This window comes from Dinoponera quadriceps, unplaced genomic scaffold, assembly GCF_001313825.1.
Source record: "Dinoponera quadriceps isolate SergipeBrazil2010 unplaced genomic scaffold, ASM131382v1 scaffold1290, whole genome shotgun sequence".
In the NCBI taxonomy this organism is placed as follows: Eukaryota; Metazoa; Arthropoda; class Insecta; order Hymenoptera; family Formicidae; genus Dinoponera; species Dinoponera quadriceps.
In genome coordinates, this window is record NW_014555424.1 from 295,687 (window position 1) to 318,953 (window position 23,267).

At 49.8% G+C, this 23,267-nt stretch overlaps 1 protein-coding gene across 1 annotated transcript in view; it reads left to right on the forward strand.

Annotated features, from left to right (window-relative positions):
• Nucleotides 1-23,267, forward strand: part of LOC106744103 (cytoplasmic polyadenylation element-binding protein 2) — a 126,975-nt gene that overhangs the window by 10,976 nt on the left and 92,732 nt on the right. Inside the window, exon 3 of the mRNA XM_014618544.1 lies at nt 5,628-5,739. Within this exon, the coding sequence (XP_014474030.1) occupies nt 5,628-5,739 (112 nt within the window). The remainder of the gene's footprint in view (nt 1-5,627; nt 5,740-23,267) is intronic.

The following is a 23,267-nucleotide window of genomic DNA, read 5'->3' on the forward strand; positions in this document are numbered from 1 at the left end:
GCTAATTACATCCCCGCTAATTACATCGGTATGCTAGACTACCCGAACGGCTAATTGAGGTTAATTAACGTTAACGACTCATCGCGCCCTTTTTCCCTCCTTTTAGATTTCAATCTTACTTGCAGATCGAGGAAGCGAATTTAACTTTTTATCGCGTCATGCTGAGTCTCGGCTAACAAACCAATTCGTTCATGGATGAAAGGGTGGGTGATGATCGAGATCGCCGTGTCGTCATTATATCTCGCGTTGTCGAAATATTTCGCGTCGAAGCGGTGCAGGCTAAACTGGCGCGAGAGAGCACCCATTGTCCGCAGCGAACAGACAAACGGTAACAACGGTGCTCGGCCACATTCTCCACCCTCCGGCCGCCATCGCGGCGCGCCGATGTTTCGCTACGCCACCCCCTCCCTCCGTTCTCGCGCCGAGCTCGCTCCATGGAGGTGACCTACTTTGTGCTAGCCGGCTGGAATCGTTGCTTCCGCACACGCCTCGGGATTCAGGTTATGTCGCAGCCCTCTCCGCACCTTACACTCGCGCGCGGACGAGTCGTCTACGGCTTAACGCTAAAACCTAGAATCCATCCGTCGATCCTTCCTGCGTCGAGTAATAACCGTCTAATTATCGGCCGCGACCTATTTACGAGAACTTCATTATTCTCGGTATTTAAGTAGATTACGCGATTATCGTTGAATGTGAGTATAAGAAGATTCTCCCTCTCTCGCGCGCGGATGAGTAATGGTACTGGCATGATTAATAGCGATAGTGGCACGATCAGTTTCTCCTTTGTGCACGATACGAGCCCTTTGAAATTGCAGCGTGGGATCGGCTAAATTAATTAACCCTATGCTAAGCGTAACGTGCGGGGCGTGACGTAACGACGTAACCGGGTATTTCGGGTATCGGTTGCGAGTAAACGCTCGAGATGTGAAGTGCAGTCTGGTAATGCGCCGCAAGAGACGCGGGATATCGTCTGGAAATTTCTTCTTCGTCTTTCATCCCCCGCGGTGCGATACATTCTCGCGCGTTATTATTTCCCTCCTTTCTTTCCCGCGCTCTCACCGTTGCGACGCGACGACGACGTCGCATCCGACATAATAATTACTCGTCCCGTTCGGCCGCTCTAATGGATATTCCGACGATCACAATGAAGACCCCTTCGCGGTCCAAGCGCAGAACGCGGACGGGCGCGAGAATAAACGCACGTAAAACAGCGTCGCGAAGCGGAACATAAACACGTCGTCTCTGTCGTTCGTGTCGTCGAGCCGAAAGAAAGAAAGAACGAATAAAAAGAGAGAGAGAGGCTGCAGCAACACAGTTGCTGCAACGGGGGTTGACTGGCAGGGGTAGTGAGAGAACATTCGCGTCTAGACTAGGTGGGTGCGCGACGAAAATGCGGCGGGAGGTAAGGCACACCTGAATACGCGCCAAAGTCTCGTCCCCGCTAACAACCCTTTTTGCGTTTCTCCCTCTGCGAGTTCTACCGGGGCCCTCCCGCGATCCCCATTTGTCGCCGCCGTGAAATTAATCGTCGTCATCGTCGACTCGCGATTCGGAGACACGTGAAATTTCAATGGGACGAGATGCCTCTTCGTCATCTGCCGTTCTCGGGGTAATTCGTCGCGACGACGACGTATTCGCGAATTGCCGCCGTGTCGAGAAGGGCGAGACGAAATTTTTCCCATTCTTCGGCATCTCTCCGTCGCGCGCACAATACCGCGAACTCGTTACGTCACGCGCCTCACTCGCCGAGAGACTGCGCGAAACGGATGGACATGCGATGTCAAGTCCCCTGGAAAATTTACGCGTTTACACCCGTGTTCGCCGGAGCACTCCTGGATTACATTCAGCAGCTCTGCTCCGACCGCCATAATTCAATCCCCGACCAGGCCAGGATGCCCCTGACAGGCCACGGGTTATTCGCAAACGCGCGGGGTCAGCAGAGAGAGGACCGATAGCGTTAGCGCGTGCGGGGGAGGGAGGACCGTTGCTTTTTACGAGCCGCGAACTTCGGAACTGGGTCAATCTCGCAGAGCCGCGACCGCGCGCCTCGCAACCGTGGAAGCGTGTGGGGTCGGTGGGTCGAATGGAATCCTCGTAACTGATACAGGGGGTGAGTCGCGGCGGCGTGTGCGTACCACTGCTCTGCGTCTTCGATCGCCGGGGTATTGTTATGGATTCCGTCGGTTCTCGTGTCCCGATGCTCGACTGAATATGCCTCGAGCTTTTGCCGGAGAACCGGGAGGGTGTACCGCCTCGAATGGCAGATAACGAATCGCCGACGTTACGTTCGAAGATACATCTCTGTGATGTATCGCTCTCTAGTAACGTTACGGAATTCCGCGTTCCCAGATGTGTGTGTGTCTAGGGAAGGGGAAAGGGTGTACGTTACACGACGTACACTGCGGTGTTTTCTTCCGGATCACCCAATTTCCCGACGATCTTCGAAGCTCTCTCTCTCTCTCTCTCTCTCGGTTCCGACCCGCATACCTACTCCCCGACGGTAGGGGGAAAATTTGCGCAGCGGCCTCCTACCGGAGGGGTGGCTGCCGCGATAGTAGTGGTAGTAGTAGTCACGGTCAAGACACCGCCAATCCGGCAATGCAAAACCCGCCATCGGCGACGACCAATGGAAAGTCGTGCGACTTCGCAAGAAACCCCTAATGATCGGCGCGAGCGAGAATTACCGATGGTGGCGCGGCCGAGAACGGTGCCACTACAGCACCGAATAAAAACGAATAGGGCACAGCGAACGGAATTGGCGAGAGAGGGTTAAAACGGGGTAGCGTGGAGAGGGGAGCAGGGTACACAACGAGAGAACGAGACGGCGGTGGGTAGGGGTGGTACCGGGACGGAGCCTGCACGGAGAGGTTGCTGTCGACGCCCTGCCGCGCTGCTTCCTGGTTTCCCTATATTGATTTTCCACCGTCACGCCGCGAGCTAGACAGAGACGGAACGCAACCGAGAAACGTCCCCCCTCTCCGTTTCTCCCTCTGTGTGTACGCGCCCCCGCACTATTGTATGTGTGTGTGCGTGCACTCGTGGGTGTATTGCACGTGTACGTGAGTCGGCGGCGCGTGCGCCCGTGTGCGTGCGACCCGGGAGAGGGAAGTGGGTTGGAACCCGAGTGGGAGACCAGGGCCCGCGCGGTCGTATACGAGGAACGAAGAAATATGCGACCGAGGGGGTTGCGGGCGGTGCGAAGGGGACACGTTCGCGGAGAAGGTGGGGCCACCTTTTGCACCTCCACCGGTTGTGCCAGCGTGGAAAGATGGGCACGATTATTCGACATCAGGGGCCCACCCCTTTCGCTTCTCTCTCCCTCCCTCCCTCTTTTTCTTTTCCTTTCTGCTCCATTCGTACGATAGACCCGGGTATCCGTCTCCCTCCTTTACGTACCTCGTTGACCAAATAAGTGTCACGGCCGTTTCCTTCCAAGAGGACGCGACGACGCGTTGGCATAAATTTCAATATTGGTCCTGCACGCGCAGGATGCGCAAGGATTATCACGTGTTACGCAAGATTATAATTATTATAAATTGTCTGTCGTCACTGTTTTACGAGACTTATAGGATCCATTGAATGTTGCGGTGCGATGCGAACCATCGTATCGGTCGGATTAACGATTGTTACGAAGTGTAACGCTTTTTTTTTAAGGACAGACAGGTAGAAACAGAGAACGTGTCAGGCGCTGTGGAACATTGTCCGATCGGAGATGTACCACGAGGGTAAGCGTTCTTTCACGCGGACGGGCATTCTTCGTGCCGTCGCCCGTTATTTTTCGTTACATCGACCGTTCTTCTCAATTGGTCACCTTCAAAAATTCCCGGACCTCCTCCGTTATCGCACTTATTTCTTCGCCCCATAATTCCTTGTCTGCTTCTTTCGCGTCTGCGTTGGAGGCGCGGGCAGAAGGCAATGCGAATGAATGGTCGCAAAAGGAAGACGCGGATGACTCTCAATAAACACTTGTCAAAAAACGTGGAAAAGTTACTCCTCGTCCGCGCTTCGACGAGCGGTGTGACTATACGATTCGATTCGATTGTTACGTCATGTAAAACGATCTGGGGCAATCCCGAATCGAAATTTCAAATTCTATATCGAGTCTTCGAGTAGAGAAAACGCCAAATAACTTTCCCATTTGTAGTACCAAAGAAACACAATAAAAGAACTTAATACAGAACTAAATTAGACTTAAAGTTAAACTAAAATTTCGACCCGGGATTTCGCCGAACAAGCGTTATTTTCGGTTATCCCGAGTCTATAGACACTCGGGGAATATAATTTATCAGAGTCACAATCGTGCGTTATTTCGAGTGATCGAAATGCGAGCGGCTCAATAAATCTCTCCGGTGTAACAACGCGTATATCGATCAAGACCTTCGAATGACGCGGATGTCGCTCCAATCTGATCGCGCTGAGATTATTAATCTTCGAGGACCGACTGTTTTTATCGAACCTTCCGCGCGAAGAAGTCGGCAATTCCGTGGCGTGACGCCCGAAATAAAAGAGGGCGGTCGAGCTTTATCAAACTTTCGTCGGGAGCACAGCATTTCGGACGAGCGCGATAGCCGAAATAAAGGAAGGGAAGCGGATGTGCATTAAGGGTGTGGCGGCGTCGGGGGATGGACTTTTGAATACATCCGCGCTTTAACTGCGCTCCGATTCGTTACAAGTGGTCTATTGCAAGCCTTTCTCTCTCGCGTCTTTCACCCTCTTCCCTATACTTCTTTCCCGTCGTTCCTCTCTGTAGTGGCATGCTTCTTTCTGGTAGATTCTCCTCCTTTCTGCCGCGTCGGGAACGTTTCTTCCTTTATCGTTTTTCAACTTCTCCGCTTCACTTGTCCTCCTTCCCCCAGAACGCTCGCTCGTTCGCGCCGTTAGAGAGAGAAAGGTTTTTTCCTAACCAGAAATAAATATCTTACCTCGCGGAGTGTGCACGGCGGAAATTGAAAGATCCAAAATTCATGGTGTTTTACGCGCGAATATTTTGCACATTACTGCGCGGCCGTGTATTATGCGGCGCGAATACAATCGCGTTTTGCGTCGCGCGTGTCGGGACAATCGTTGCGACAGAAGCCGTGAGTTGTCATCTATGCGAAATTGCGAATCAGATAATGGGAGACAAAAGCTCGATCACCTCTGTATGCGCTCACTAATATACTTTAAAACTCGGATCCATTATATTATACATACGAGTTATACAGAAAAAGAGGTACCTCTCACAGCTAAAAATTAATTCACACGGATGAAAATTAGCTGTTTCTATGATACAATTGATATTTAGTTAATTTAGCTAATTCATTCTGTCCCTGTTTTCAGCCCCCACAGCTAAAAACTGGGTCTGGTAATTAAATTTCAGTTGTATTATATAGACAGCTAATTCCTTTTTCCGCATTACAATTTCGGTTCATTATCTTAAGTTGCGTATTAACTTATCTACATATCTTGTTCGCATCTGCTTGGGAAAATAAGGATATAAATTAAAAATCAAATTATCCCACCCAGACGTGTGCCGGATATCGACATTTAAAACTCGGAGATAGCTTTCTCGCGAGCACGATGAAACGATCAAAGTGCAAGTAGCCATTATACGAAAATAACAAACGCCTCTCGTTGATATCTTCTAGGATCGTATGACGGCTAATGGAAACTCACCATTGGACAACATGAGGACCTTGGAACACTATTTGAGCGACATTATGCGAGCTGGCGCGGCGGACACCCAGGAACATCTGAAAGGTATGTCTCATATCGCTGTAAGCCGCATGCAATTGACGCGATGTACAACGCGAGCGTGCAATATCCGCGACCGCACGCGAAATAACAGCTCGGGGATGCCGCCCGTCACCAGCCGGTTGAACCGGAAATGCGGAGAATCCCTCGAAGACTCTCACGTCGCGTCTGTACATCTCTGACCTCTCCCTTTCGCGTTTACAACGGCTGGGAATGCCCTAAGAATTCGACGGATTGTTTCGAGAGAAATCGAGAGCTGTTACACCCCCTCCCCCCTCCCACCGTCGATTAATTTTATCCCCGAGAGCAAACAACTTCAGCGCGATCTTCGACGCGTCAGACTTTTTGATGTTGCTCGCTGCTCTCGGGATCGACTGAACGAATTTCCGCGGAAACTACTGCGCGTTACTACGGAATATTCTCGTCGAGAAACGAAAAATGCTTACGCAGTAGTTTGAAAGGGCACGTAAACATGGAATTATTCTAGTTTTGCGGCAGCATTAGTTTGCGAAGCGAGCTTATTTCATCCGGTACGACAGGTACGAGTAACCGTGAGGAAAGCAATACGACTTTTGCAAAGTCGTTGCTTTTCGTATCACGGTAAGACACTCTTAATTATCCTGTATGAGCTGTAAATCTGTTGGCTCTCCACGATATATTTTGTATCGCGTGACAGGTTTTCGCGGGAACAAGTCGCGGAGGTTTGTTCGCATCGGCGGCATTAAACATCTGCAGTTTCATCGACTAACTCGTTCAACTGTCATTTCAATCTGTTTCCCGCTATAGACCTGTAGATCCCGATTACATGTGTCATGTAACGGCGAAACTTGGCGTTTTTTGCGTTAATTACTTATTTACCAGGTGTAGAAGTATGAAACCGGAATTTCCCTATAGATTGTGCTAGCCATCAGTTTAGGGAACGTAAGACCGCTTCTGCAGCGCCATCATCTCCCTCTAACAGCTGACGAACGAAGATTTTCAACACACAACAACCCAAGTTCCATACACCGGTATATTTTTCTATAACCTTAAACATGTCGAGTTTTGTGCCTACGAACTACGATTTGCGGACAGCATTGGTTTTTTGTTATCACTTGGAGAAAACTGCTGCAGAATCGCATCGAATGCTTGTCGAAGCTTACGGTGAACATGCTCTTGGTAAAACACAGTGTTTCGAGTGGTTCAAAAAATTCAAAAGTGGTGATTTTGACGTGAGAAACGAAGAGCGTGGGAAACCACCGAAAAAGTTCGCAGACAACGAATTGCAAGCCTTATTGGATGAAGATGATACTCAAACTCAACAAGAACTCGCGGATGAATTGAATGTGACGCAGAAAGCTGTCTCAATTCGTTTGAAAGCCATGGGAAAGATTCAGAAAGTGGGAAAATGGGTTCCGCATGAACTGAATGAAAGACAGCAAGAAAATCGAAAAACCACTTGTGAAATGCTGCTCGACAGATACAAAAGAAAGTCATTTCTCCATCGTATCATGACAGGTGATGAAAAATGGGTATATTTTGAGAATCCTAAGCGTCAGAAATCATTGGTGAATCCAGGCGAACCATCAACATCCACTGCAAGACCAAATCGCTTTGAAAAGAAGACAATGCTCTGTGTTTGGTGGGATCAGAAGGGTGTAATCTATTATGAGCTGCTAAAACCTGGTGAAACCGTTAATACTGATCGCTACCAACAGCAAATGATCGATTTAAAACGAGCATTGCGTGAAAAACGACCGGAATATGGAAAAAGGCAACACAAAGTCATTTTGCTCCATGATAATGCCCCATCACACACAGCAAAACGGGTCAGGGAAACGATCGAGGCGTTCAGTTGGGAAATACTAACGCATGCGGCTTATTCTTTAGACTTGGCTCCGTCCGATTATCATCTATTCGCATCAATGGGACATGCTCTCGCTGAACAACGCTTCAATTCGTATGAAAATGTACGAAAATGGCTCGATAGCTGGTTCGCTTCAAAGAAAGAAATGTTTTTTTGGCGTGGCATTCATAAACTGCCGGAGAAGTGGGAAAAATGTATAAATAGCAATGGACATTATTTTAAATAAAATATTTTTTATCATTTTCAAACAACAGACGTGTAATTTTTACAAAAAAATTCCGGTTTCATACTTCTACACCTGGTACATTGACGTAGCGCTACGTTTGTGATCGTGACTCGCTCTCTCTATATATACGCTTCGCACATCGATCTTTGGTCATAACGTTGCATTTAATGCGCCGTTTGATTACGTTGCCTCGAGTCTACATCTATTACACGGAGAGTGCACTCGGGGTCGATCGCCTCGATATGAACTCTCTTTCTCTCTCTTTCTCTCTCGTAGTCGTGCAACACGACGTCACAAAATTGAGAGGGAAATTAGCCCGCGATACGAGCGCGGAGATCCACGAAAGTATCCATTAGCCACTATTCGTCGTGGTGCTCTCTCTCTCTCTCTCTCTCTCTCTCCCCCTCCCCCTCCCTCTCTCCCTCTCTCTCTCTCTCTCTCTCTCTCGAAATTCGGATCTTACTGTAAAGCCACGCGAATGGCCCTATAAAATTAACGCGCGCGCGTTACTAGCCACGTGGTAACTTGCGATGTTGGAACTCGGGCGACCGCAATATCGCGCGTTTGATTGGAACACGTCATCATATAAAGTAATTCATTCTTGATACGCGGGAAAGTTTATTCAACCTTCTGCTCTCTTATTGCGAAAGTCGTCGGAATGAATAGTAAAACCGACAGCCGGTTGGACTGTGTGTGTCGGGTATGATAAACCACATTCAACGATCAGAGGTGATAGCTTTCGAGCTATTACGACATTGATTCCTCGCACGACCATTGTTTGTAAAATACTACGACGCGACGATACGACCGCGTCGATTCTTACATGAATGGGGCCTCTAGCCAAATAACGGAGGGGAAGGCCAACCGAACGAAGCAGCCCCGCGAGGAACGGCCACTCAACGCACCGTCGGAGCACTCTGCACCCTCCACTCGACGCGACTCTACTCACTTTACGTCGGCACGTAGAGAGACGCCATGCAACTATACGGTGCCTACGACGTACGTACGTACGTAAGTACGGACGGACGGATGAACGCAAAGCGTAGTTGAGGAGAGGAAGACGGCGAAGGCTGCGGAGGCAGGACGGCATGCGTCTCGTCTGTGCCGTGCCTCCTCTACCCCTTTCGTTCCTCATTTTCTTTTTTGCGCCTATCCGACCCGTCTGCCGGTTAGAGAGAAAGCCGACAACCCCCTCAGACAAGCGTTCTCGCGCCCTGCAGTCAAGGGCAAGGGTGCCATCGCCGAGGGTCTATCTCGACGGACAGTCTCCGCACGACGCGAAACCGTATGACAGCCGTGAGAGGGTGGACGGGGTTGAACAGCTCGACGTGAGATCTCGGATTTTTTTTTTCTCCTGGCGGACTTCAAACGAACCTGCCTGCTCACCCATCCGATTCTGAAAGGGTCCGCACCACGTCACTGTGAAAGTCTTCTTCTTCTTCGTCGCGGGGGCGACTGGGCAAATGGGACAGCGCTGAATTCAGCGGAATGTCTATAGCCCGGCGTCGTTGGTAGGGATTTATCGATTGCGCCGTGCTTCTAGGGTAGACAATGCGAGCTCTGAGCTACCTACCGACGGGTCACGGAAGAGAGTAACCTGGATTAGGTGGGTGTATGATAGCCGGGTATCTTTGTTCCTCGGAGGCACGGTACATTACTGAAGTCGCCGAGCATTCATCGAGGAATTAGGACGATGTGATAGAACGTTAGTGCACTGCCTCCCTCTCTTTCTCACGGCACTATCGGAATTATTCCTTTTTACCCTTAATGAGAACGCTGTTACAGACGATGTAAGAAGAAGGAAATAGAGGAGGTATCCTTTTGTTCGAGAAATTAAGAGGGTCAGCTCTCAGACTGATTCCTTTCAATTATTTTTCCATTGTAACGGTAATGACTTCGCTCATTATATATTTCATTCGGCTCTCGAAAATGATGTTTTTAAGTTGTATCGCGTTATCGATCGAGAAAACGCGCGAAGAAGGGAGATTGACGCGTAATATGCGAAACCGACGCCTTCATTGTTTCGTATAATTATCTCGAAAAGTGCCGGGTTAATGTCGGCGGTCCTCACAGCGAGATGCTATTGTTTCGGTCTACCTTACGTCCGCAATTAAAATCTGATACGATCGAACGCGAAGCTAAGTAACGATGTCGATGCACGGAGAACGAACGTCGCGCCGACGACAGCAGAGAGTGTCAACTTGTTAAAGGAGAAAGAGAAGCGCAAAGAGAAGACGAACGATAACTCTTTAGAGAGCGGATAATGAAACGGGTGATTGGTGAAGAAAGGGTTGAAAATGTTGAGAGATGAGAAGGGAGAAAGAGAGGGAAGACTTCATCAAATCTTCATTTCTTAAAATCTATGATATTAAAAGTTATTCTTATTTCGCGTCTCTGCTGTACGAATAAAATTGATGTTAACACATTAACGACGGGCGATATTTTGTGTGATCATAAAAACTTTAAGGTACAGTCGAGCTAAATTGTATTACTACGATTCCCGCCTTTAAGCCGCAGTCGAGCTAAATCGTAGTACTACGACTCCCGCCCTTAATGTGTTAAGGAAGGGAATATGTCTCCGGTATCGCGTATCTTCATAAGTATCAAACATTGCAAATTATCGAAAATACCGCGCGTTATAAACTGCATGTTATTGAAATAATAAGTAGTCGAGGTCATAGTTGCGTTCGAGTGTTATTCAACTTTGAATAGAGAAGTATCTGGAGAATGTGCAGCCGCTAGGTACCAAGAATTCCGGGCATTAACGATCTCGCAGCAGCTTTCGCGAAAATAGGAAGTAATCGTACGGTGAGGGGGCAGGTTCAAGTAGACTGTTCCGGATTATAAAGTTTCAAATTCGTAAAGTTTATCAGCCCCTCCGGTTTTCCCTATGTACACTGTACATCTATTAGAGAAGGGAACTTCTTTGAAGTTTTGTCCTGTCTTCGTTGAAGTGGAAAGCAAATCGCCTGTTTTCTTACAGAAATGGTTACGCGAACGAGTCAACTTAATCGACATTTGCGGTTGTCCTGAGTCGAAATTTTGGTTCTATATTAACTTTGCAACTTCTGTTGAACTTGGAGGAAAATCTCGGGCTTAAATGGCCGGATGATATTTTCCAAGATGGAGTCACTGGCAAATTTCCCGCCCATTTGGCAATGTCTCCGAATGTTCGCGCAAACAAAGAACAACATTCTGAATCTCTAATCCATCATTCGCGGATAATTTCCTACGAATTTCTCTGGGCCACGTTGGCGCGTCGAATCGCGTTATCTCGTGGAGATAAACAAGATGCGTCTCCGAAACAACAAGCGGCATGTCGTCAAGTTGTCGGCGGATAAATCGCGGAGCGATTCGGATGTTTGTGATTTTGTGTATATACACACGTTATCGCTCAGATACTCATCAGCAAAGCGGAGATGGAATAAGCTCGGAAGATATAGCGCTCGTCGTTCGTCGTTCGTCTCTAGCCGAGACGTCACTTACGATAACGAATATGAAAGGTCCACCGTACACTGGACGATAAGCGTGTCTATTTCGCCTCCCTTTCCCCTTCAACAAACGTATTTTCATTCATGACCGGCCGTGTACACGAGCCGCACGGCCTCTGAATAAACGACGTTGTGGGCTGTTTAATACACGCGCGTCCTTGAATAGCGCTCGCTTTATAATTTCATTTTCTGACCTATATGTGACTGTCATGTAATCGGTTAGTAACGCGGCGGGATTCGTAGAGGGTGGTTTTAGCTGGCGCGCGCGCGCTCACGTAGGGTTTCATTGGATCGTATATTCCACTCCTCGTCTCCTCTCTTTCTCTCGTCATCCTCTTTCCGACCTTTCCTCCCGTCATCCCTTCCACACTCCTCGCTCCCCTCCCCGTGCCCCAGCCGTGCATAAGTGTATGCATATAATCGGAAAAGGTGAATGGATAACGAGAGGGTGAGCTCCCACACACGCGGACGGCGCGCACTGTCACGACCTTGAAAGAAAACAATTAACGCACGCGTACGTTTGCCGCCGCGCTATGATATTAAACGCGAAATCTTTCTTAACCCGGGAGAGCGAGAGAGCTCGTTTCGACCGGGGTGTTTTGTGAGGAAACTATCATCCCGACGAGAGAAGCGGAATATAAAATATGGTACTTGGCAACGCGCGAGGCTCTCTGGGTATCAGAGGGGCTGGCAAAACGGCCGTCCGCGATCTCTTATCCTCTTATTTAGATTGAACACATTACGCGATACACTGTATAAATAAAACTCGGAATCGGGCCTTTATATTTAGCGCACTGAATGCGCGAGTTTATGATAATAATACCCCTGTGAACCATTAACGTGCTTATAAATATATCAACGTTTGAGTGTATTTTCCGCCGCGTTGACGCGGGGAAGCTCCAGTTTTGATAGCGTGAAATCGAGCCAGTCGAGAGAAAGAGGGAGAGAAGGGTTCGTTTCGGGGGTGATAAATTTCGCGATACGAGAAATTACCGAATTCTCTTCTTACGATTCTTACAATAGCCCGTGCGTTTCTATCGATTTCCTTCCCAGAAAAGAATCGTCCGACTCTGTCCAAAAGTAAGATCCCGGAGAGTTTTCTCGAATCTCGTGTCGCCGCGTTTTACGCGCGTCAATCCGGAGCGCCTCCATCGATTTTTTACAAACTTCCTAAGATGTTTAGATCGCGAAAAGTAGAGGACCGCGCGGGGAGTCAGTGAACCCCGCTCTACGATCCGATATAGACTCGCGCGCGCCTCGCTGCGCGATTTTATTGATTTTTCACAATCCGACACGTTGCTTATTCAGTTAACGGAAATGACTGCGCGCTCTCCCTACCGTCGCTGCTCTCGTTTTTCCCCCTGCGAATTCGTGATCCGAGAACAGATCCGAGCGGGAAAAATTCTACAGGGCCTGGATAGACTCACCGCTCTGAGAGAGAGTTTACGATGTCATCATCGAAGTCGCCGTCGGCCTCGGCAGATCAAATTTGCGTAAACGAGGAAACGGCCACCTGCGGTCCCTCTCCCGCATTCGGTCGACCGTTGAACTCCCGACCGCCGAAACCGAACTGACGGTTTCGAAGGACTTTTTCTTTTTTTCTTCGTAACACGATCCCGCACGATACCTCCTCCGCTCTTTTTTTTCCAAGGGGATGAAAAGAGAGAGAGAGAGAGAGAAAGAAAGAAAGAATCAAGGATTGGGGTTGCGCGCGCGTGGCCGTTTTGTCGCGGCGGATGCGCGCTGTGCCTGTTACAAGGTGGCGCCATCCAGATACGATATTGGCCGAGATTATGTGAGGAGCCGAGGATGCGGGCGGCTATCGATCGTAGTCGATATGAGAAAACTTGCCGGGAGCGCACGCGAGGCAAAGTAATAGCCGCGGTCACTTTAATAGAGCCGATCGCCGCTCTTCCTCGGTTTTTCTTTGGGTCCTCCGGTCGCTCGTTTCTTCCTTCCTTCCTTCCTTCCTTGGAGGGATGTTCTCCGGAGGAAGGAAAATATTGGATCCGTTTGTAGAACGTCGCGCGAACCCTCTTTTTACGGATTCCGTTATCGTCGTCGCGCTGAGAAAAGGAGCGGGACAGCTGGAGGATCTGCTTTGGCGTTTTATCGATTAAAAAAAAAAGAAAGAGAGAATGACGCAATCCTCCAAATTTTCGTGGTTTCGCGTCTCTCGTGAGGTAGTAACGTTTCCGACAACTTTCTTACGTTGCTTCGTACCTTCGTCGCTGTCCGCAGCGTATTACGCGACTCTTCGCCCGCTCCTCTCACTCCCGCGCTACTCTAGCTTGACATGGTTTTAAAGGTAACGCGAGTCTAAATTTAAAGTGGATGCATAAAATATCTTCTCCCGCGGCTCTTTCTGCATCGTGTCACGTTTTACGGAGATTAATAATAGCACCGGAATACGGGCGATCTGATTTCTCCTTTTAATATTCGCAGAGCAAGCGTCTCGAAGACGTTATTCTTTCGTGTGTCGCTTAAAGGTTAGGTACGAAAAAGCGCGTTGTAACGCTCCAATGACGCGACGTTATCTGCATCCGGCTGGCTTCGCCTATACGGCAGATAATGCGGGGAGCTTTTCGTTATCTTGACGCTAAATTTCGGTGTTCTGTCTTCGCAAGTTATTAGACTCGCAGGTAAAACTGACGCGATACCTTGGAAGAATGTAAGTCTATTTTTATGTCACTTATCGACGATAATGTATACGGCTGTACGTAAGCTCCCTTAGAATTGCTCATTGGACTATTTAATAATGGTTAACCTAGTTATTAACCGGCTGAATGACTATTCGAAACTTCGTCGTCGGTCGACACTTGGACCTTATCATCTCGCTCGTATCGCGCGCATCGTTATCGGGCATTACCTCACTTTCTTGAGGCTATTATCTACACGTTACTTTACGTTCGGTATTGGTTACCGCGGACTCAGAAACTCGCCCAATCACATTAGCGGTTAATTTCGTAATCGAGGACCGACCGAAGTCTTCGAGATCGAGTTGCCCGAAGATGCACGCGAAATTCACGACGTTCCGCACGTCGAGCTAGCAACGTCTCCTTTTTATCGTTCTCTCTCCGTAAGAAGTCTCTCTCCTTGAATCTATCTCCTTAAAATGCCAAACGAGCCGATTCGATAACCGCGTACCGTATTCGTTTATCCGTCGCGCGTTATATTCCAGCTCGTAAAATGCTCTTATCTCGCAAAGAGCGACGTGGCTTTCCTTTCGTCTGAAATGTAAACTCGCGCTGACGGGCCGCGAGGTAAGAAGGCCGCGCAATCACGATCTCACGCCGAAGCGGAATATCGATCTAAAAATTGTCGCAGGCCGAGAACGAGATTAGCAAGGGGGCGCGCGACGGTCAGGTTGCCTCTCGCTAGGAGTGACCTGCTGCTATTCACGTTTCCCGGCTATCGACCGAGCACAGGTTGCTTGCAGGTGATCGACGAGCCAGAAAAGAGGAATGCTGCCATCTCTGAGAACCCGCCGAAAGACGGCACGGTTCGCGCGCTCGACGACGGCCGAGGCCGGCGTTTAATTGAGCGCGGATGACGGAGAGATCATGATAGAATCTTCACGCGTGCGGCTCTTCGTGTCGTTTCCTCGTCGCGCGTGCCCGAATTCGGGATGAAATTTCATTTCACGCGAGTTTGTTCCTTTCTTTTTCCACAAACAGCGTTCGAAATTTGCCTCATGCGAAATGGAACAAGGGCTTATTTAGATTTCGACGAAGTTGGCACCGCGCCTGTTGACCGAATGCCACCGTCGTCAGCCGCATTGCAGTGACCTGCGACAACGTGCCCTAAAAATCTTGCAGTAGGCGGTAAAAGGTACGTGATCGATGATGCGACGACGGAGGTGCTGTTATTAAATCTAATTCGAGTCCAGGTTGTCGAATATAACGTGGTATCGCGCGACACAGTGTTATTAACCAATCGAACCTAACTTCTCGCTATCGAAAATAATCATCCGCCCGGGTTACTTCTATCAATTAATGCCCGCAGCGCTGACGCAGCAGTAAATGCGACGGTAAATGGCGGATCGCTTTTATAACGCACTCTTCGTCAGGCGAGATATATATATATATATATTTATAAACGCGAAGCGAACGCTGACCGATACTTTCCAATTTTCTTCCAATATTGAAAAACTTTTGCATATAGCTAAGAAGAGAAGTTTATCGATGATGAAATTTTTACGTTACTATTGCGACGTTTACTAACAGCCGTCGGATATCAGGAGCAACTCGTAGCGATTCGTCCCTTGAAGGGTCATATTTCTCGGAGAGTGTGCAGTGTGCAATTAACGAAAAGGTACTTATTGTCCGTGAGTCATTAGTCGCGATATATTTCCCGCGGACCACGGACAAATTATAAATAAACATTCGACGGTGTTCAGGGTGAGAGGCTCCGGGGGAGGGATTCTTTGTATTTTTTGCCCCCGCGCCATTAGCGGCGTACATTTAAGCCGTTATGTAGCTCGACGTCAAAACAAAGCTCTGCAAATATCCCGGAGGACAAAAGGCCTCGCATCAAAGAATAAAAAGGGGGACGAGAAGGATGAGCGTCGAGGAAGGAAGGGAGGAAGAGCGGGGAAGGACGGAGGTAGGGAAGTGAGAATGGATGAAAGCGCCGGGCGGGGCGAATGAACGATATACACTCTCGAGATACGAGATACTTTAGGACGGCGGAAGCCCTTTTCTCGGCCTTGCTGCGCTCAAGGTCAAGTTTGAGCTCTCTCGGAGAAATTGCTTCGATATTTCCGACCTCTCACCCGTTTTCTTATTTCCGTAACTTGATAGCCGTTGTGAAGCTACACATCGCTGCACGGCCGATTGAATTGGACGAATTTTTTACGTAATAGGACACTGCGTGTCGGATTTTCGACTATCTCGGAATTAAACGACGAACGAAGACTCCGCGAGACGACGAATGCATCTGCCGCGCGGAATGACAGAGAGTAAATAGCGCCGCTTTCCGGCACTTTCGCTTCACAACGCGGAATTTATTTCTGCGTGCCTCGCGAGCGCCGATTTAGCACCGATCACATTTCCAATCACACGAATCGCGCTAACACGCCCTTATTACACTCGGCTCGCCGATCGGCGGGTCAACCGCTCGGGCGAAAGTCACGGCACGATTCTCTTTCTCGAGAGAGTTTCTCGGCATGCCCGCTCGAGAGAGACCGCAGGATTTATTTCCGCGGTCCTGCAAAAACCGCAGCGGAAAGTATTTATTCACGTCCGCGCGAGTTCGACGGAACCGGCTTTTATCGTTCTTTCGCGAGCGGTTCTACAGCTCGCGCTTATTCGTCACCTCGGGAATTATCGGGCCGTCAACATCCAAAATGTATCCGCGAATCCGCGTATACACTCAGCGGGTAGATCAATAAACGGAGGATAATAAAGAGGGATAATCGAATTCGAGCTGGCCGAAGAGAGTTCGCGCGACTTGCCGCTAAAATTACCCTCGTCGCTCCGCACAGGCTCGGCGTGTAATTACAAACTTTTCCCTCGCGGAGCGGCACGACGTCGTGCTGCGTGTAATTTCATAATTTCATTCTCATTTTCCAAACACGCGGTCTCTCGCGTGCACATTAATAATGTGCATCGATGGCGTCTAATTGAATACCGTTGCGTCGGCGATTAGCTCGAGTCGTGGCCGCAGTTGCGCGTTTCGCTGTGTGCCAAGCGTGTATTCCGCGATGATGGGAAAGGCGAGGCGAAGTGAAGGAGAGACTCGATCGGTGAACGCTCAAAGCCGGGCCCCGATTAATTGACACTTAATCGTTCGATCAAGTGTCCCGCGCCCGCTCTATCTCGCGGCGGATTCATTAGGGAAATTAATAAGCAGCAGCGTTCACGATGCTCCTCGTGCATTTGCGAATAGCTTCTTCTTTCCCCGTCGTCGTTTCGCGCCGTGAATCGATCTCGAAACACGTTCGAGAGCTTTCGTGTGGCGCGGGAGAGAGTCGCACGAGAGATCGCATTTCGTCGCAGACAATCGGACCGGAATATGCCCGCGGACGAAATATTTATAAATTACCCTTTTGCTCGGGCGTGCGAAAGAAAGAGAGAATAATGCGCGTGGATATCACGTTGTCGTAGGGATGTTAGGGGGCGACAAATAAGAACACACCTCGTTAACGTCGAACTACCGCCTCGCCCAGTCAATCCGACGTCGGTATCCAATTTTGCCGGGGGGGNGCGAACGAGAATCGCGTAGTGTTACCGGCCAATCGAGGAGCAATTAAGACTTTTCCGCTGTCCGGGAGAGACCGAATCCCGTCCATCCCGCGCTATCCCGTTTCCCATATCGCATTTCGGTCACTTCACGCTCTCTCCCATTCCCGCGTTTATTCTTCCCTCTCCTCTTCCCTTCCTTACTCCGGCGGCCTGAGGGGCTCCTTTGGAGCGAGTGAGCGAGTGTTTTCCCCGTTTTTCTCCTCCTCTCCGTGCTTTTTTTCCTTTCTTATACCGTCACCGCCTGGAATTACCTCCGGCGTCTTTAATTGTATTTTCTTTCGCCGTCGGTAATCCATCTTTTTACCTCCTTTCCTCGCCGATTGCCTCTCACCGCGAGTCCCTCCTCTCTCCCCGTACGCGATTCCGCGTCGCTTTCGCGTCTCTCGATGTCCGCGAACCCCGACGATTCCCGGTCGTCGCGGCGTTTCGATCTCGAATTCTCACATCGCCGACGCGAATCGACTCTACCTCCGCGCGATCGCATTTCCCATTATCAGATACACACGCGCGATCGATCGCGCACGGCGATGCACACAGCGGGCGCGTCGACGTAACTCGAGCGCACACCGGGCAGGGGGAGCGAAGGAAGGGCGGAAAGGCAAGAAAATGGAAACGCGGCGGCGGAAGGAAACGGACGGCGCGGGGTGTTTTCAGCGCGATATCGAGGTCAGCGTGAGAGAGAGAGAGAGAGAGAGATGCGCGATTAAGTTAGGGCCGCGGTGGAGTGCTTCGGTAGGCCTTCGTAGACTCATCAATCACCCCATCTGCCCTCGCGGCCTCCCTTTTCCATGCCCAACGCCATAGACCAGATCCATCAACGACGTCATTTGCGCGTATCTAAGGGTGGATCCGGCCGTAGGCACAGGGTATTGACCCCCTTTTGGCTCCCTTGGTCTGTGCTCTGTCTCTCATCATCCTCGCTCCCCCCCCCCCCGGGTCCCCCTTTAAGGCCGTTTATCGCAGCCACGATTGGGGTCCGCGAGAATGGCGGCCTTCGGTCAAGTTTTGTGCGCCTCCAGAGAAATTAGCGGACGCGTTATGTGCGAGTGTAAAGACCACACAAGGGCGGCGAAGGCGCGATGAGACGTGAAAGGATGAGAGGGGAAAAAGGGAGGGACGGGATCTCCCTCTCGATCACGTTATTAATGCGCTGCTATATTCTTTGTTAAGATATCGAGAACTGTCGAGGAGGGGCGCATGAATAACGGTAGGGAAGTCGTATAATTCGATGTTGGTGGCGCGTAGGAATCGCTCGCCGAGAGACTTCATCGATCAGCGATCTCGCGACGTAGAAAGTCCTCGCGCCCAGAAGGAAAGGCGCGCGCGCGTTACCGTCGCAGCGGCGGCGAAAGAAGATAGCCCGCCGAAGGTCGGACCGCCGCTTGCATCGTAACGGTTATATAATCGTCGCGAAGCGGTGCACGCGATATCCATGAGGTTTCCTAATCGCGCAACGCTTTCAAGGTGCTGCCGCGTGTTCTCGAGACACGCGCGATATCGACGGCGGCGCCCGATGCATCGGAGTGCGCTCAACTCCCGGCAGCTTTCGGAGCCAGTCACTTTTCGGAATTCGAAGCGCCGCCAATTTAGCTTTACGTGTCGAGTAAACGCGAAGCTTGCCGCCGCAGCAAAATTTCGTTTCGCTTTTGCTAATTACGTGGGACGTGTTGAAAATGAAACGAAGGAAAAATATAGATGCACACGGGGAAAAATAATTCTGCCGTTGTAGCGAAGCCATCAAGTTGCTATCGCAACATTCGTAGCGACAGCGATAAAATTTAGTTAGCACTACCGAATTAGCGAATTACTCGTAATTAGAACAGTTCCGTTGCCAGGATATAAAATATTCCGCCGAATGAGAATTTGTCCTTAGGACACGTTAAATTTCTGTTAGAAGGTAACAGTATTTCCCTACATTTACTAATTTCTTCTTACAGCAAAATAATTTGCAGATTCGGCAGAATAATCCGGCGAATGGCAATTCCTAACATTAATCGCTTCGCCGTTCATACGATAATTGACAGATTTTGCCGTGCCAGCAGATTATTTTCCTTCGTGCGTTCTTGCGAATATATTTCGGGGTCTTCATCGATAATTCCAGCTCGTTTTCTTCATTCGTTATCCGCATATTTTCGCTAAAAGCTTCAGAATGGAATTCTAGAGAGAGTCGAATAGAGGAGAAAGAACGTGAAGTATATTCCCGGAAGAGAAGTCAAAAGGTACGAAATTATCCGCATTATTTATGCGTTCCGCTTTATCGAGTGCGCTTTTGTAATAAACTCAAATGTGATTCATGACTAACGACATTACGCGCGATACTTTGCCGTTTAGCCTTCGAGGGAGAAAATAGGCATGTCTCATCGGGAGAAGCCCGACGAAGTAATAGAGCAGTTTCCAAGGATAGAGGTGCAATATCGTAATATTCATTCCCACCTCGTTCGGGAACGCAACTACGTCGGTGAAACTAACATCTCGTGCGCCTCGTAAAGCGCGATGGAACGACGCGAAGAAAGATAACGTAAACGCGCCATAATAACTTATATTCCTGAGCAAACCAATTAATCGAAACGCGCTAACACGTCGCACAATTTCCTCCCGGCGTGTCTCCCCCGTCAATTGACACACACGTTCGTAGTCTGCTTCTCATCGAATCTCCCTTTTAGATACGCATATCTAAAAGGAACATCGCGCTTCGTCGTGTGATACAAACGGAGATTGCAACCGGTGTACACACACACTTTTCCATCTTCGATGCGAGCGGCCGAGAACGACTCGCTCCCTTCGATATCGAGACCGCTGAGCGTCATTTTCGCGCGTGTTGAATCGAAATCCGAAGCGCCGCTTTCAATCCCGCCGTCGACAGAGATCGCCGGATATATCTGCCGCACGAGAACCGTGCCGCGACGATCCTATTAAATCGTTATCGAGTCGCGCGCGCGGGTCATAAACCACGGCGCGCACATCTAGGCGCGCTGGTACGGCTCTCGGATTAAAATCCGCAGATAACGATTGCGCGGGGCCGCGCAAATGAATCATCCCGGCCAGGAGCCACATCCGTAATGACGGGCGCACGCGGCGTTCCCAGCCGCCTCTCGCGGTGGTGGTCGTTGCCTCGTAACTCATTCGTATCAGTTTTTGGGCGTGTTTCGCCTTATCTGGCCGGAACAGTTCTTTCTTTCTCTCTCTCTCTCTCCCTCCCACTATCTCTCTCTCTCTCTTTTTTAATCCGAGCGACGTCTGTTTTCCTCAATAAACGCGTTTAGCTGGCACAGCCTCTCGCAGCTGCGCGCCGACATCGCGAGGAGGACAGCTCTCTCGTTAGCTCGTCTCTGTCGTTAGCCCGAAACGCGAAAATTACGCCGCCGAAACCTGGCGAAACTCCCGAACAAGTAATACCGCGCCCTCTCCGCCCCGTGCTCGACTTTTGTCGAGCGTAGCTCGGGGAAGCTTTGAGGGAAGAAACGCGAGGAGAAAGCGCAGACTTTGAGAACGCGTGTTCTTATAAATGTCGTGGCAGGAATCGCAAAGTTGAATCGGAGTGCAATTTGGCAGTCCGAGAGACGCCTTACGCATATATGCACACGGAGAGTGTGACAAATTTATATATAACGGACTTCGCGCAACAGTTTTCGTGTTTAGCGCGCCCACCCTACGGCGCGCATTCGTCACGCGACAATACGATTATTCCGCGGAATGACATAATCACGTGGTCGCCTATGCAACTGACTGGAACATAATTAGATCGGTTAATCAAGACAGACGTTCGCAGACGATTTCGGACGACGTCCCGCCGCTTTGAGTATTTCAGGACAGGGTCGGCCGGCTGGCGCGACATTGTTGCGCCGATTAACAATAGCGTGTTCGGATCTTGCCGCGTTTTACCAGCGTGAACTTCACGAACGCGCTGCGCTCGGGCGAGAGCGTTATTAAAATTCATTTAACATCCTGCCCGCTCGCCTGCCTGTCTGCCTGTGCGCGAGAACGCCTTGCAGCACGATTATCGGAACACCGCGCTCTGCGGTTCTCTGCTCGATAACAGGCTCATGTCGCGACGCATATCAGTCCTAATATATCGCGCATAGGCGTCTATACCTGATAAATTCCAGCTTTGTCGGGAGGAGGGGGGACTCTTTTCTCTCCCTGTAACAAACACGCCCTACGCGACGCGTCGCTAAAGATAGATAGAGAGAGAGAGAGAGAGAGAGAGAGAGGCGGCGGGCGCTTCAATCGTTCAATTAATATCCCGAGCAATAATCGAGAAATTCCATCGGCGTGTTTCGTCGGGCGAGACGGGTGAGATGGCCCGTCTCGTATGACGGCCGAAACTAAATAAGTCGCTCGAAGACCTCGCCACGGGCCGAGAGCCGAAGGAAGGTCCGACGATTATAATGCATCACCGCGTATCGCGCGCCGCACAGCAGCAGCTGTTTTGGCAGTCAGCTGGTCCACCGACTCACGCACACGCGTCTCCGTCTCCTCGCACGCCGGCGGTCAGATTTAATGCGTGAACTCTCGCCGTACGTTACGCACCCGCGTGTGCGTAACACGCGACGATATGCAACGGCAAGGCTGAACGTAATAGCGCAGGCTGAAGGATGAGCGCACGCTGCGGTCTAAATTTAGATCCCGACTCGTTACTTACTTCCGCTTATTTTAGCTAAAGAGGTCGGCGTTTCGCCCGAGGGATCTCTCTCTCTCTCTCTCACATACACACACAAATTCTCTTTCTCGTGCTCGGCTTGATCCCCTTCTCTTCCGCCAATGTCCGAATCCCTGCTCGGACGGCTTCACCGAGATTCTTCGCGAACCTTACGAGCGAATTTGTACAAAAAGTACCGGTACCCTACGAGTGGGGAAAGAAACGAGTAAATTCGTGTGTCACTGCTTGATTCGTCACTTACTCGGCGCAGCCTCGAAGTAACTTCGTTTAACGACGATACGCGAAAGAGACGGAAGTGTAATAGTGTCGTGGACAACTTTAAAGGGGGAATTTTCGATGTGAAAGAGAGAATGTTGTTTCCTGCATACAAGTTTACATGCGGCATGTGAATCGCTAATGACGGTGATACACATTCTGAAATTATGTTGTTTCAGCTTTACGTAACTGTCTCCCGCACAATTGCAAAATCGCATATGAACGCTCTCGTTGGCCGACCGACGCGTATACTAATTTCTTCGCGCTCCACGCGAAAAAAAGTTGGTCGCGTCGAGTCTTCTCGCGTTTGCAGATTTCATTAACAAGTTCGGCCGGTCGTTACGAAACGCAGCGGCGCAGTAACGGTAAATATTGTCACGCTCTCGGTGTCTCTGCACAGTTGACAGCGCGAAAAAGCGTAACAAGCAATAAGCTCCTGTCTGAGTCGGTTCTCTCACGCGCTTTAACGAAAATTTTATTCATTAATACTGGACACTTTCATCTTGTCACCGCGGCAATGTAAGCTGAAAAAAAGATTTTGACATTGAAAGACTTCACGAAAAGACTTTGAAAGTCTTTCGGCTTCTCGGGGAATTTTCGGTACGAAGAGAGCTTCGTCGGATAAGCCCGTAATCGCTATTAAATAATTCAACGGGGAACACACACGTCGAGCGAAATTATTAGGTCAGCCCTGGCGATTCCAGGCGGTTTCACCGACGAAACGTTTTATTCCCCATTCTCTGAGCGATCCGCGCTTCCGAGAGAGAAAAAGAGATCCTTGAAAATACACTGGGCGTATCGCGTTCGTTAT